This window comes from Lupinus angustifolius, unplaced genomic scaffold (genome assembly GCF_001865875.1).
Source record: "Lupinus angustifolius cultivar Tanjil unplaced genomic scaffold, LupAngTanjil_v1.0 Scaffold_1_1096, whole genome shotgun sequence".
Taxonomy (NCBI): Eukaryota; Viridiplantae; Streptophyta; class Magnoliopsida; order Fabales; family Fabaceae; genus Lupinus; species Lupinus angustifolius.
The window spans coordinates 182,764-194,810 of record NW_017716412.1 but is presented as its reverse complement, the minus strand read 5'-3'; the positions used below and the strand labels follow the sequence as shown (position 1 = coordinate 194,810).

The window sequence follows — 12,047 nt, the reverse complement described above, 5'->3', positions numbered from 1 at the left end:
TCTCAGAAATCTTTGTATGATGCTAAAATAATTCCACAAAAACAAGAAAGTTTTTATTTTTTTTTACAAAATCATTGATTCATTCTATTTTCTTAAGATTAATTATTATTTTGTATTTCTTTTTTGTGTCGGCCTAACTAAGTATGGTTAATTTCCACAGAATATAAGGTGGCAATAGTTGATGCGGACCGATTCTGAAAGATGACGACCGAGCGTCGGTGACTCGGTTTGGACTCACTAACACACACGAGTGAGTTCATTATTTATTCCCGAAAATGAAAAAAAAAACCTTTTCTCATATATAAAGGAAACAACACAAGTTGAAATAAGAAATTCAAATGCAAATTGAAATTTGAGAGAGAAATGGCGTATTCTACCGATTCAGTGTCTCTGGATTTTGATGCTCTCTTTCTTCCTCCACCGACGGTATGCATTACATTACATTACATTACAGCCATATTATACACACACACATATATATGAGAAAAAACCGAGAGTTTTATACATTTACTCCATCATCCACTGTATTATCATTGTTCTTTAATATAAAATGAAGGATAAATGATGTAATTACTGTGTATAAATTTTCAGACACAAAGTGTATAGATATTACATTCTGGATATATATAATATAGTTACTGCATTCTGTTAATTAATTTGTTTAATTAGCAATTACACCAGATAATGAAGTTTGATGTAAATAAAAAAACAATGTCAACTTCTGATTTTTCATGCTGTTGTGTGTTAAACGGTTACTTTTGTTGACAGATAACTTGATGGTAACCATATTAGAGAGTTCTAAATGCTTAAAAGCTTTGAGTTAGTGAAGACATTGTGTTTATTTTATCATGCTTTTGATGGAGTACACAATTAGTATGGTGTTCTTAGAAAATAAAAGAACGACAACGTCCTGTTGATCTATGTAGCCGATATCATCTAGTGAGATTGAGACTTTGTTGTTTTCGGTAGTGTTCTGGGTAGAGATAGATTATGATTAAGGGTGTCTTTGGGAAGATAACTTAATTAAACGGTTGTTTGATAACTTTTTAAATATTTTAAATTGCTTACTCTAATTAGCTTCTCTGATAAGCTGATGGAATAAGCTACAAGTAGCTAATGTGAATAGCAAAGTCAGCAGCTATTTTTAAAAGCTTTATGATAATAAGCTGCTTTAATGAACTAAAATGAGCTCTCTTGCAAGAATCCTCTTAAGTTTATGAAATTGCAAGCGAATGTCTTGGTAATCTCTCGTTTTAAGAAATTATCATTTTAGTTTATAAACTTGTAAGCACTAATTATATTAGTTTGTGATGCGAAATCATAATCCGCCCATCCATAGGTTTGTAAGTTCAGAGACGAAACAACTGGTACAACAATTTCAATGACAAAAACGATAATTTCATAAAGTCAAGCTCTAATATGACAGATGCTTACATATTTAGGGACTGAAATAGTGGTTTCGTCTAAAATAACTTTATTTAAAAGTAGTAAAGTACCTCTTTGCGTGTTATGAGTTGCTTCTTTGCATCTGAAATAGTGGTTTCGTTACAACTTTGAAAGATTCTCACTTTTTATGTTATAAGTTGCTTCTTTGCGTGTGGCTTCTATTGCGTGCCTGAATAAACCTCTTTCTAATATCCTTTTACGGTTAATAAATCCCGAAGCATTTGCACGTTTTTGTGAAATTGCTAAATGCTCACACATGATTAATGACTTGTTTGATATAGACGTCCTTGAACTCTCATTAAAAAAAATAAAGCAACTGTTTTTTCTTCAAATGAGAAGCGTGAAAGGAGCTTCAAGCGCGCTTTGCTTCACTTCTGACCTTCAACCAAAACAGACTATAAAACATCTATAGGCGACGCTTTATCATAAGCAATTTATTATCTTGTTAGCTTCATGTGCTTTTACTGATTAGCAAGCTACTGGGATGTCTCTTCAGGAATATATTATACCAACATATCATGGCTATGTCTCTGTTGCCGTGTATGGAGACCCAGAAAAGCCAGCTCTTATCACTTATCCAGATTTGGCTTTAAATCGTAAGTCATGAATTTTAATTTCTACATACATCCCTTTCATGTTTTTTCATTGAAGTATTACATTTTTCTCTCAAAACCTCAGGTTGATGAGAAATCTGTCTCAATACATTTAACTAAATTCAGTGTAATCAGAGTTTTGATTATCCGGTAGTTGCACATGATTAAATATGTTTCACAATCATTATTAGAAAATCAAACATTTGCCTTTCGCCTAAAAAATATGGTTTAGTTCCTCATCAAGGTATTTCTGTTTGTAAAAGTTAAGGTATGCACTGGAAAGGTATTATGCAGAGAAAACCAAATCTAAAAATCGTGTTTTGTGACTTCTACCAAACACTGGTGACTTTCTTAATGTTTCTTTTGTTTAATTACTAACAATGTAATCTTCTGTTTTCATGCATTTTGTTTCATCAGATGTCTCCTGCTTTCAAGGGCTATTATTTTGTCCCGAAGCATGCTCCCTGCTGCTCCACAATTTCTGCATATATCATATTAGTCCACCGGGTCATGAGGTCTGTAGCTTTGTACCATGAAGTTGTACCATGGTGTTGCACTGTTTCTTGATTCTCATCTCCTCATTATTATAAATATTTACATCGTTGATTGTTCTAATTTTCCTGGTTCCTTCTCATCTTGTGCTTTCTTCATCTATTACAGTCGGGAGCAGCTGCAATTGATCCAGATTACCCAATTCTTTCTGTTGATGACTTAGCTGATCAAATAGCTGAGGTTCTCAACTTTTTCGGGTAAGTGTATGTTAGTTTAATAAGCAACTGCTTTACATTCAGTGGTAGGAAGGAATTGTTGTAGACCAGTTCCCATTTGCCTTTACGTATTGGTAGTTTTGTGTTTAAACTTACAATGTTCACAATTTCAAGTTCATTAGTCCTTATAGAATGGCTAGATTGAAAGTGTTGGGTTAATAATTTGTGCAAGTGATCCTAGAAACCGATTTAACCTTTCCTTCATCTTGGAAAGGCAATCTGAACCCTCTGCTCTCTTTCTGTTTGCAGTCTCGGTGCAGTCATGTGTATGGGAGTGACTGCCGGGGCTTACATTCTTACCTTATTTGCTGTAAGTTGTGATTGCACCTCCTCCCCCTTCATATTTAGTTTAAAGTTTTAATAACAGAATCTTACTCAGGTTTTTCTATTTCCTGACAACAGATGAAGTATAGACAACGTGTTCTGGGTTTGATACTTGTTTCTCCTCTATGTAAAGAACCATCTTGGACCGAATGGTTTTGCAACAAGGTTATTTTTCTATGGCTTAAGAATTGCATCTTGTAGAAAGGAATCTTACATGTTTCTGAAGATTTGGTAATATTTACAGGTCATGTCAAATTTACTCTATTTTTATGGTGTGTGTGGAGTGGTAAAGGAAATATTATTGAAGCGGTACTTTAGGAAGGTATACTTATGCCTGCTTCCAAAAGCTCTTTTATTCATTTATGCTTCCAGGATGCGAGGCTGAACAATTTAATTTCATTTGTGGTTATAGGAAATTCGGGGTGGTACTCAGCTGAAAGAGTCGGATATAGTTAAAGCATGCCGAAAGGTTAGTCAGTATATCTATGTAATGTTTCATGTAAGGCCTGGATTATAACTGGTAGTTAGTTGTTTGAAGCTGACATTACTTGTCTAATCCTGTTCCAATATTTTCTGACAGTCACTGGATGAGAGGCAGAGTTTAAATGTCTGGAGGTTCCTTGAAGCTATTAATGGGTAAGATTACACTACAAAGTAGTTACTTTCATTTTTGTTTCCAATGGGGATTGTAGGAGTGGTGATTTCTCAGTAAGTTATTAAATTATTAATTATTTTTCTATAAAAAAACAATTATTCTTTCTATAGTTGTAACGCCACTCACGAAAATAACTATATATACTAGCATTTGTCATGGATGATAATCTACTTAATTCGATTCACAGATGGATATGCCTACGGTTTTGTTCAATAAGTTCTGGGATCCAATTGTTTGTATCATTATGTAACATGTCTCGATTTCATTTAACTTTGTTTTGGCAATTAACAGGAGACCTGACATAAGTGAAGGATTGAGAAAATTAAATTGTCGTTCACTTATTTTCGTTGGTGACATGTCTCCATTTCACTCGGAGGCTCTCCATATAACTTCGAAGTTAGACAGACGATTCAGCGCCTTAGTTGAGGTGCGTAAAATAGTCCAATTTCTGACTTGCCTATTAACTTATGATGAGAATGTGTGTATGTTGAAATGAGCTTAAGATTTGGTTGTTGATGGATCTTCAGGTTCAATCATGTGGGTCATTGGTAACAGAGGAGCAGCCTAATGCTATGTTAATACCAATGGAATACTTTCTCATGGGATATGGTTTGTACAGACCAACCAATCTTAGTGTAAGTCCAAGAAGTCCCTTGAGTCCATCTTGCATTTCTCCTGAGCTTTACTCACCAGAGAGTATGGGTTTGAAATTGAAACCGATAAAAACCCGGATTTCTATGCGTGTCTAGAATGAAGGGAAGTAGTGGGAAAATTGCTTTTAAAAAAAAGTTGAAAATTTTCTGCTCTTTCTGATCTGTTTATTGAAGTAGTGGGAAATCTGGAATGCAAGATTGTTGTAGATGGGTAGGTTTGATTACAAGAAATCAACAAAGAAGAAAGAAACAATAAGAGTTTACTAGAGATCAATATATAGTCATTCTTTCATGTATAATAGTAGATTTTAGTTGGCTTTTTTTATGAAAAAGGTTGAAGTTCTGGTTACAATTGTAAAGCAATTATTAGCAAATGTGGAAGGGATAGTGTCCTCAACCTTCTGCTCTGAAGTACTTCAATAATGTAGGCACCCCCTTCATTGTTGATACAACAAAAATGGGGTTTGTTGAATTGTAAATATGAAGCATTATTGGAATTTAATTGTATATGTTTGCAGTGGAGTTCATTTGTTTATGCTTATTATTATATGTTAGTATTATCATTATGGGGAAAAAAGATTCGAGCTTAAGAATCAGGACAAAATGCATATTGAGGAGTTCCTAGGCAAAATGTTATGTTTATTAAAATGATAAACTTTAGTTAACAATGTAATAATTTATGGACTCTTCAATACATAAAATGTGTATTGAGGAGTTTACATTGTTGCCATTAAAATCCTCATAGAACTATGTAGACGAAGAGTATATGGACAAAACATCAACTGTGCACGCAAATAAGTGGAAACTACCCTTCTGGCTTTGTTCTTTTACTCTTCATCCACGTTTCTTTTAATTTTATACCCAATTTTTGAATTTCTTTGATAGGATATTCCTTTATTCAATTTCTTTAATTGGGGATGTTTAAATTTTTATTAAGACATGCAGTGGTAGAAGTATGGATGAAGGGGCATCTGTGTTTTATGGCCTTCGTAAATAGATGTGCTTATGTTTGCAAACAAGATAAAAAGCAAGTTATTAATATACAGATATGAGTAAGGTGCAAAACCTGTCCTTTTCAACGAAAAAGGTTCAACAAGAAACGTGTGGATACAGTATAGTGAATGAGATTGAGAGAAAGTTGAGTTGCATTAACGGCAATGTCACTATAATATTTTAACAATTGATTTCAAATAAATCCATTATTTTATAATTTTTTAATACGATAAAAATAATTGACCTAAACCATTTGAAATAATTTTTTTTTAATTTTAAACTATTAACACACAAATAAGATAAATCCATTTCAAAGGGAAAATTACTTTTAGTCAATTCTGGAAAATTTATCGTTGAGTACTCCAAAGGGAAAAGCTAGGAAAAACCCTCCAAGCAAAAGGAACAAAATTGTCTCATAAGAAGGAAAGCTCTTCCCAAAAATTAGCGTATGCTGCTTTAGATGACAAACACACAGTATTCTTTAGTAAAAGGTGAAAAAATAGTTCGCTTTGTGTTTACCACACAGCTCGGTAATTATAATACATAATAGCTCTTTCAATTTATAACTCTATCACTTGACTCAGCTCAATATACTAATCCATGTGGGCCTTGATCATAAAAACAGAAACTCAATCAGAACTTTCTCTAGTGCCTCCATCTTCAAGAATCTCCTTCCTTTGTCACAGTTCTCCCTCATCCAAAGATCTCACTCTTGTATCTTCAATATCACAGACTTCTAAATAATTATGTAATGTACTATATATTATGTTGTTATTTGCAAGTCTTGATCTTCACATCCATTCTATGAAAGCATTAATCTTCAAGAGAATATTTATGCATTTCTGGTTTCACTGTGTTGTGTTATTACCTACTTGAACCAAAAAAAAAGCCCCATCATTCTGTTAATCTACTTTTCACCATCAATTGATATTAAACATTTAATTGCTCATCATGCTTATATTGATTCTATGGTTGCAATCATTTCTTCTTCATTTCAACATGCCTTCTATCCATCTCAGCATACATTTCCTCAGTCATAGGTTTCCATATACAGATATCAAAGCACAGTGTTGAATAATAAGATGTTACTTTAAAGTTAAAGGATACGTTTCAGTAGCAGCAAGGGTGGTTTTTCCTTTGAGATTGAGGTAGCTATGGTTACTTTAAAATTTATATTTTTCAGTAAAAACCCCAAACAACTAGCAAGGATGTAGTAATAATAAGTTGTAACCAAAAAAAAAGTAAGAGTAGTAAGTACATGGCTTCTTGTCAAACCAAATTGGGCTGCAAGTAAATGCTTCTCTGCATCTTTTGGGTAACTCAGATCCACCAAACCATATCATACGTTAAACAAATATATACATTTGAGGGTAGCTCCATGCCCAACTCTTATGTTCAATAAATATTATGCTCTAATATTTGATGACTAGAGAGAAAAAAAATGTATATACTGACACTATAGCAGTTTTATACACTTTCACTATATTATCCACTATTCATCTTGACTAAGTATAAATTATTGACAGTATTACGTCATTATGATTACAGTACAAAAGAGAAAAAGTTACTTAATATATTAACTTATTAAGTAAAGAAACTCATGGACTGAAGGAAATTTTGAAACATCCAACCACATAGAACCATAACAGATTCTTCTAGCAAACCCCTTTATGGCCTCCATAACTGATCTTTTCTATGCAATTGATGGAGAGCCCATTGCTTTTGAATGAATGAAGTTTCCTAGACCATTCATTCTCTTGTGACTCACCTCATATTATCTTCAGATAAAGTTGTTAAAGTACCTTCCTTTACCTCTTATTATTCCTTAAATTCAAGGGATGTTTCTCATATTAACTTTTGAAAAGGCATATTTGGGTTAATAAGACCCCACTTTTTCATAAGACCACTGTTAGTTGGCCTTATTCTAAAGAACCACTCTTTATTTCCATTTCTCATCAATATGCATAATACAGAGGTTAATGACCTATCTTTTTATCTAAGTTATGACTGCATATGCATGAGACGATATTTTTTGTCGTATGACTAAAAACACATATATTATCTATACATTTGATGACAAGATTGATTGATTTTGATCTATGTTTAAAATCATATAAGTATTAATCTTATTAAATATATATATATAAAAGAATAAAATATCTCCTGATATAAAGATATAAGTTATCTCCCCAAACTACTATTAAAATCATGACATGTGTCCTGTTTAATCATTCCCTAATTTGTTAAAGCCAACCTTCCTAACTTAAAAAATGGAAGAGGAGGATAGAAGAAGAAGATGAAATCATGAAACAAATATGGAGAGAAGTAAATGATATGTGAAAGGAGATTCAAATCCCATTTAATATAAGGTATAATTTAAAAAACAAATGGATCAATCAATTATTAGCATTAAATTATTAAAATATACAATATATAAAAAAGGAAGATGCAAGATGATAATAATATGAACATATATTTTGGAGGGAGAATTTTGGTTGAAAAAGTAACGTGTCATGAGGAACATTTTTGTGGTTGGAAATGAAGAGTTGAATTTTCAACTATCTTTTTACTCCTATGGGTCATGTTTGAGACAGGATATGATTACTTTTTTGGCTACTCTAGTGTAAAACACATCAACTTTTTGGATATGTTTATAAGTTGGGTTATGAAAGGAAATAAATGGAAGGACTTCAAGATCATTGTAAGATATGTTTCATAGTGTTTGTCATGCTTTGTTACATTACCTTTTTTTGTCTGACTTTTTTGCCCATTTTCTAATAATATTTCTTAACAAAATACCACATTGCAATTGGGCTATAACAAGACGGTTCCTTCAAATTAACAACTTAAAAGAAGCAACTAACCCAAAGTACAAGATATTTCATGCCTTACACAACCATAACCTGACAATTTAGTTTTTACAGTTCTCCAAAACTGAATAAATAACACCAAGATTAGTAAATTGCTTCATGCAAATATACACAATAGATTTAGTATCACCAACAGCTTGTGATTGCAATAAATAGAAATTGCATGCAGCCTCTCCTAAGAAGTAAGGCTAATAACACCACACAGAAGTTTACAAAAGAAATATGTAGGAAATAAATCAAGAAGAATGTTCCTATGATGTTATAAGATAGTTCAAAAAACTGATGCTCCACTGTAAGCAATCCTATGAGTACATATTCCCCAACAATATTCAAATACATTAAACATCAATTGAATCTATAGAACATCTCAAATTAAAAATCATCATCATGTTTCCTTTTCATTTTCTTCTTAGACATGCCCTCATTATCTTCAACATTGTTAGATAGTTCTCCGTTACCTTCTTTGTCCTTCTTTTTCTCCTTTTTTTGTTTCTTTCCTTTCTCCGTTGCAACGGTGTTTTCATGGCTCTGTTCTCGACCTAAACTTGTAGGTAGCTTTCCCTCACCTTCCCTCTCTTCATAATTAACTCTGCTGTCTCCGTCACGTCTTGACTCAACATGGTGCTTCTTTTTATTCTTCTTATTCTTCTCACTTCTACCGTTTCCTTCATCATATCCATTAGAACCAATAAATTCTTCACTGAATTTAGCTACAGTCTGAATTGATTTTTCACCATTCTCATTGTCAAACTGTCGCTCATGATTCAGCTCGAGATTAATCTCAAAGCTGTGAACATAATTTACCACTACATTCCCACTGTCATCATGGATCCTTTTGTGCTTTTTATGGGACTGTGGCGAATTAAGCTCTTTATGGAGGTGCTTCAGCTCATTGAAAGCATCAGAGGCCCGATGTAGATATGCACTGGTGACCTGTGATGCACCATTATCAGCAGAAACAAACTTTGAGAGAATTTTTGCTGCTTTCGAAAGTGATATTTGTTTCGATGAAACACTATTTCCAGAAACTGTCTTCATCTTCCTCTCCCTTGGCCTTCACACATATAAAGTCAAGAACTATATAAAAAATGAGAGATTGTTAGAAGGGTACATTGCTACTATACCATCAACTTAAGAACAACTCAAAATTACAACTTTATGATTCACATATAGCATTTGGCTAAGTTCACCACTAAGGCAATCCATAAACAACTGAAAAATCCATCCTTTCCAACCAAACAACTTAAATAAAAAACAAAACATGAAACACAAAATGAGGGGTTCAGTATATGCAGATATAGTTTTTTCCCACTGAAACCATGGTTATCCCCTCTCAAATTCCTTAGATAAATTGTCATTTTAAAATTGTAATATATGCATTTATACATACATTAATATGTTGAGTATATAGAATGAATCTTTTTTGGTACTATCAAGGTATCTCCTCACCATTTGTGTAAAGAACTAATCCTTTCGGGTTCGTAGGTGTGTCTCTCCCAACAAGTGTCGCTCCCAGTATGTCATGAATCAAATCCCGAAAACTGTATCTTGGCTCGCACCTTTAAAACTGTGTACATCTATCATCTCAGACTCACTAGGAGGAAGTCTCGTTCAACTCAAAAACGAGGACACCAGATAATCGTTGAAACTCTCTAAAGAGTACCAAAATCTAGCAAAGCAAATTCATAAATAAGGTTGGAATATTTGCTAGGAGTCATATGTTGCAGAAAGAATAAGGGGATAACTCTAATTTACTTCAAATTCAGCTCTGAGTTTTTTCTTCTTTCTTTCAAGGATTACACTCCAACTAAACTAAAGATATATATATATATAAACCCTAGGTTAACACAAAGCAATGGAATCTAGGGTTCCAAGATAGAGTGATAAAGTAGATAGATAGATAGAAAAGGAAGAGATGAAAAAAGAGAATATGATAAGAAGAATGAATACCTGCGGCGGAAGAAGTGTGATAGAGAGGCAGCTGCTAAGAGAATGAGAGGTGACTCAATGTGGAAAACAAGCTTTCTTGGGCCTAGGGGTGCTTTTTAATTTTATTAGAGAAAATTGCATAAACCCTTCCTAAACCCTTTTATAATAAACTATTTTTTCTTACTTACATTTTATTTGTTTGTTATTTCCATAAATATAATTTTAAATTATCAATAGATAAACAAACAAGTCTGTAAAGTTTTCCAAAATATAATAAATGGTGTTTTATTAATTTACCCACCAATGAGACTTAACTCTTATTATAATCAAATACAAAGTTTCAAAATACCTTAGGTTTATTATCTATTAAGTTTGTTATATATTTAAGTCAAACTACATTCAAATTTTAAATAATTTATCGACTTCTTAAAAAATGTGTGTAATCTTAGACATCAAAAGTTTTGGAATGTATGAAGTATATCAAAATATTTGTCACAAAAAATAGGTGTGGTTTTGTGTTAAAAAATGTTGTATATGTCATGCTCCTATAAATAAATTTATACAAACAGTTTTTACTTTTTTGATTAAACTACATGTTTGCTTGTTTTAGGATTACTTATATAGTTGATGGGAAAATGTTGAGATGTTAGACGAGTTCACCCATCCCCATAAAATCCCTCCTTTGCTCTTGGTTAAGAAGGCAGTTAGTGGAGAAAATTAACAAATTGTTTAATTGTTTTTGTTGGGATATAATATATACTAAACAATCAATTTGTCATATTCATAATAATAAAGTTATATATATTATTATCTTAATATCATATTCATTATTTGTCAAAATAATTAATATGAAATGTCATTGATTAAAATTAAAGACTTATTATTATAATAAAGATTATAATAATGAGAAATAAATCTTTTATAATTTTAATCTAAATTGTTCTTGATCATGGGATTATTGAACTTAAGACACTATTAATCGAGATAGATCATTATTTGTGTAATGATTTTTATTAGATAAAGATTAATAGATCTTATTTATTAAATTACACATATAAATAATGCTTATAAAGATATAACCATTGAACTAACTCAAAGGAGAATTCTGAATGGTTAATATATTATCTTTGAATTGTCAATATGATATTCTTATGAAGAAATATATATATTTTTCTTAGACTTGAGATTACCATAGTAATTAACAAGTTATTTATTATATTTTGATATCGGACACCTAATGCTTTATGATATTAGTTGAATAATTATTAGGTATAATTAAATCCTTGTAGGATTAATGATTAATCAAGAAAGAATCCACCAACTCATGATAATGAGTTTGAACTCCATAGAAATAAAGACATTGGCCAATGGAGATTGAATGAATGAAGAAAAAAGTTTTTTAAGTCATTCACTACAAGTTAACTTATTAGAATTTGACAATTATACCATATTCTAGAGTTAACATAAAGTTCTAAAGATGGAAGGAAATATTACATTAATCTTCTAATGGTTCTAAAGTAAAAAATATTACTTCATTTCTATCCGGTCGTTAAGAAGTGTTGCTAGATGCCAACCTTGATCAGTAAATTAATGAGTTAATTTACTACAGGTTTAGTAATGAACCTACAGAGTCATACACTAACGAGTGTTCAGATTTATGTTTGACGAGAAAATATTATTAATTAAATTAAATAGTTTAATTTTGTATATTTACTTTTAAGTGTAATATTATTATATTTTTTCCAAGCACCAAAAATACAAATAATATTACTTAGTCATCTTTAATATAATTAAGTGAGACTTAATTGTAATATTTC

General features: G+C 31.7%; 2 protein-coding genes across 6 annotated transcripts; one reads left to right on the top strand and one right to left on the bottom strand.

Moving 5' to 3' along the window:
* The first annotated feature begins 296 nt into the window (after positions 1 to 296).
* On the top strand, positions 297 to 4,965 carry LOC109337106 (pollen-specific protein SF21-like). The gene is made up of 11 exons (XM_019573988.1): positions 297 to 426; positions 1,943 to 2,042; positions 2,457 to 2,554; positions 2,700 to 2,788; positions 3,056 to 3,116; positions 3,209 to 3,295; positions 3,375 to 3,452; positions 3,543 to 3,599; positions 3,711 to 3,766; positions 4,077 to 4,212; positions 4,313 to 4,965. Exons 1-11 carry the CDS (start codon positions 364 to 366, stop codon positions 4,532 to 4,534), a joined length of 1,047 nt encoding a protein of 348 aa, XP_019429533.1. The 5' UTR covers positions 297 to 363; the 3' UTR covers positions 4,535 to 4,965.
* A 3,570-nt stretch (positions 4,966 to 8,535) lies between these two features.
* On the bottom strand, positions 8,536 to 10,338 carry LOC109337107. Of its 5 annotated transcripts, none has more exons than XM_019573989.1 (2): positions 10,252 to 10,338; positions 8,536 to 9,378 (listed from the first exon to the last, which is right to left on the bottom strand). In XM_019573989.1, the coding sequence occupies exon 2, from the start codon at positions 9,337 to 9,339 to the stop codon at positions 8,674 to 8,676; it is 666 nt and encodes a 221-aa protein (XP_019429534.1). In that variant the 5' UTR covers positions 9,340 to 9,378; positions 10,252 to 10,338; the 3' UTR covers positions 8,536 to 8,673. The 5 variants fall into 5 exon arrangements, with proteins under 5 accessions (XP_019429534.1, XP_019429535.1, XP_019429536.1 ...); XM_019573990.1 differs by having other exon boundaries at positions 8,536 to 9,360; positions 10,253 to 10,329; XM_019573991.1 differs by having other exon boundaries at positions 8,536 to 9,355; positions 10,252 to 10,305.
* Positions 10,339 to 12,047: the final 1,709 nt, after the last annotated feature.

Excerpts from the sequence above, each read along its gene's own strand:
- LOC109337106 (XM_019573988.1), top strand. The coding sequence starts at position 364 with ATGGCGTATTCTACCGATTCAGTGTCTCTGGATTTTGATGCTCTCTTT. Across the intron at positions 2,043-2,456 it reads TCCAGATTTGGCTTTAAATC|ATGTCTCCTGCTTTCAAGGG; the intron begins GTAAGTCATGAA and ends TTGTTTCATCAG. Across the intron at positions 3,767-4,076 it reads TTCCTTGAAGCTATTAATGG|GAGACCTGACATAAGTGAAG; the intron begins GTAAGATTACAC and ends GGCAATTAACAG.
- LOC109337107 (XM_019573989.1), bottom strand. The coding sequence starts at position 9,339 with ATGAAGACAGTTTCTGGAAATAGTGTTTCATCGAAACAAATATCACTT.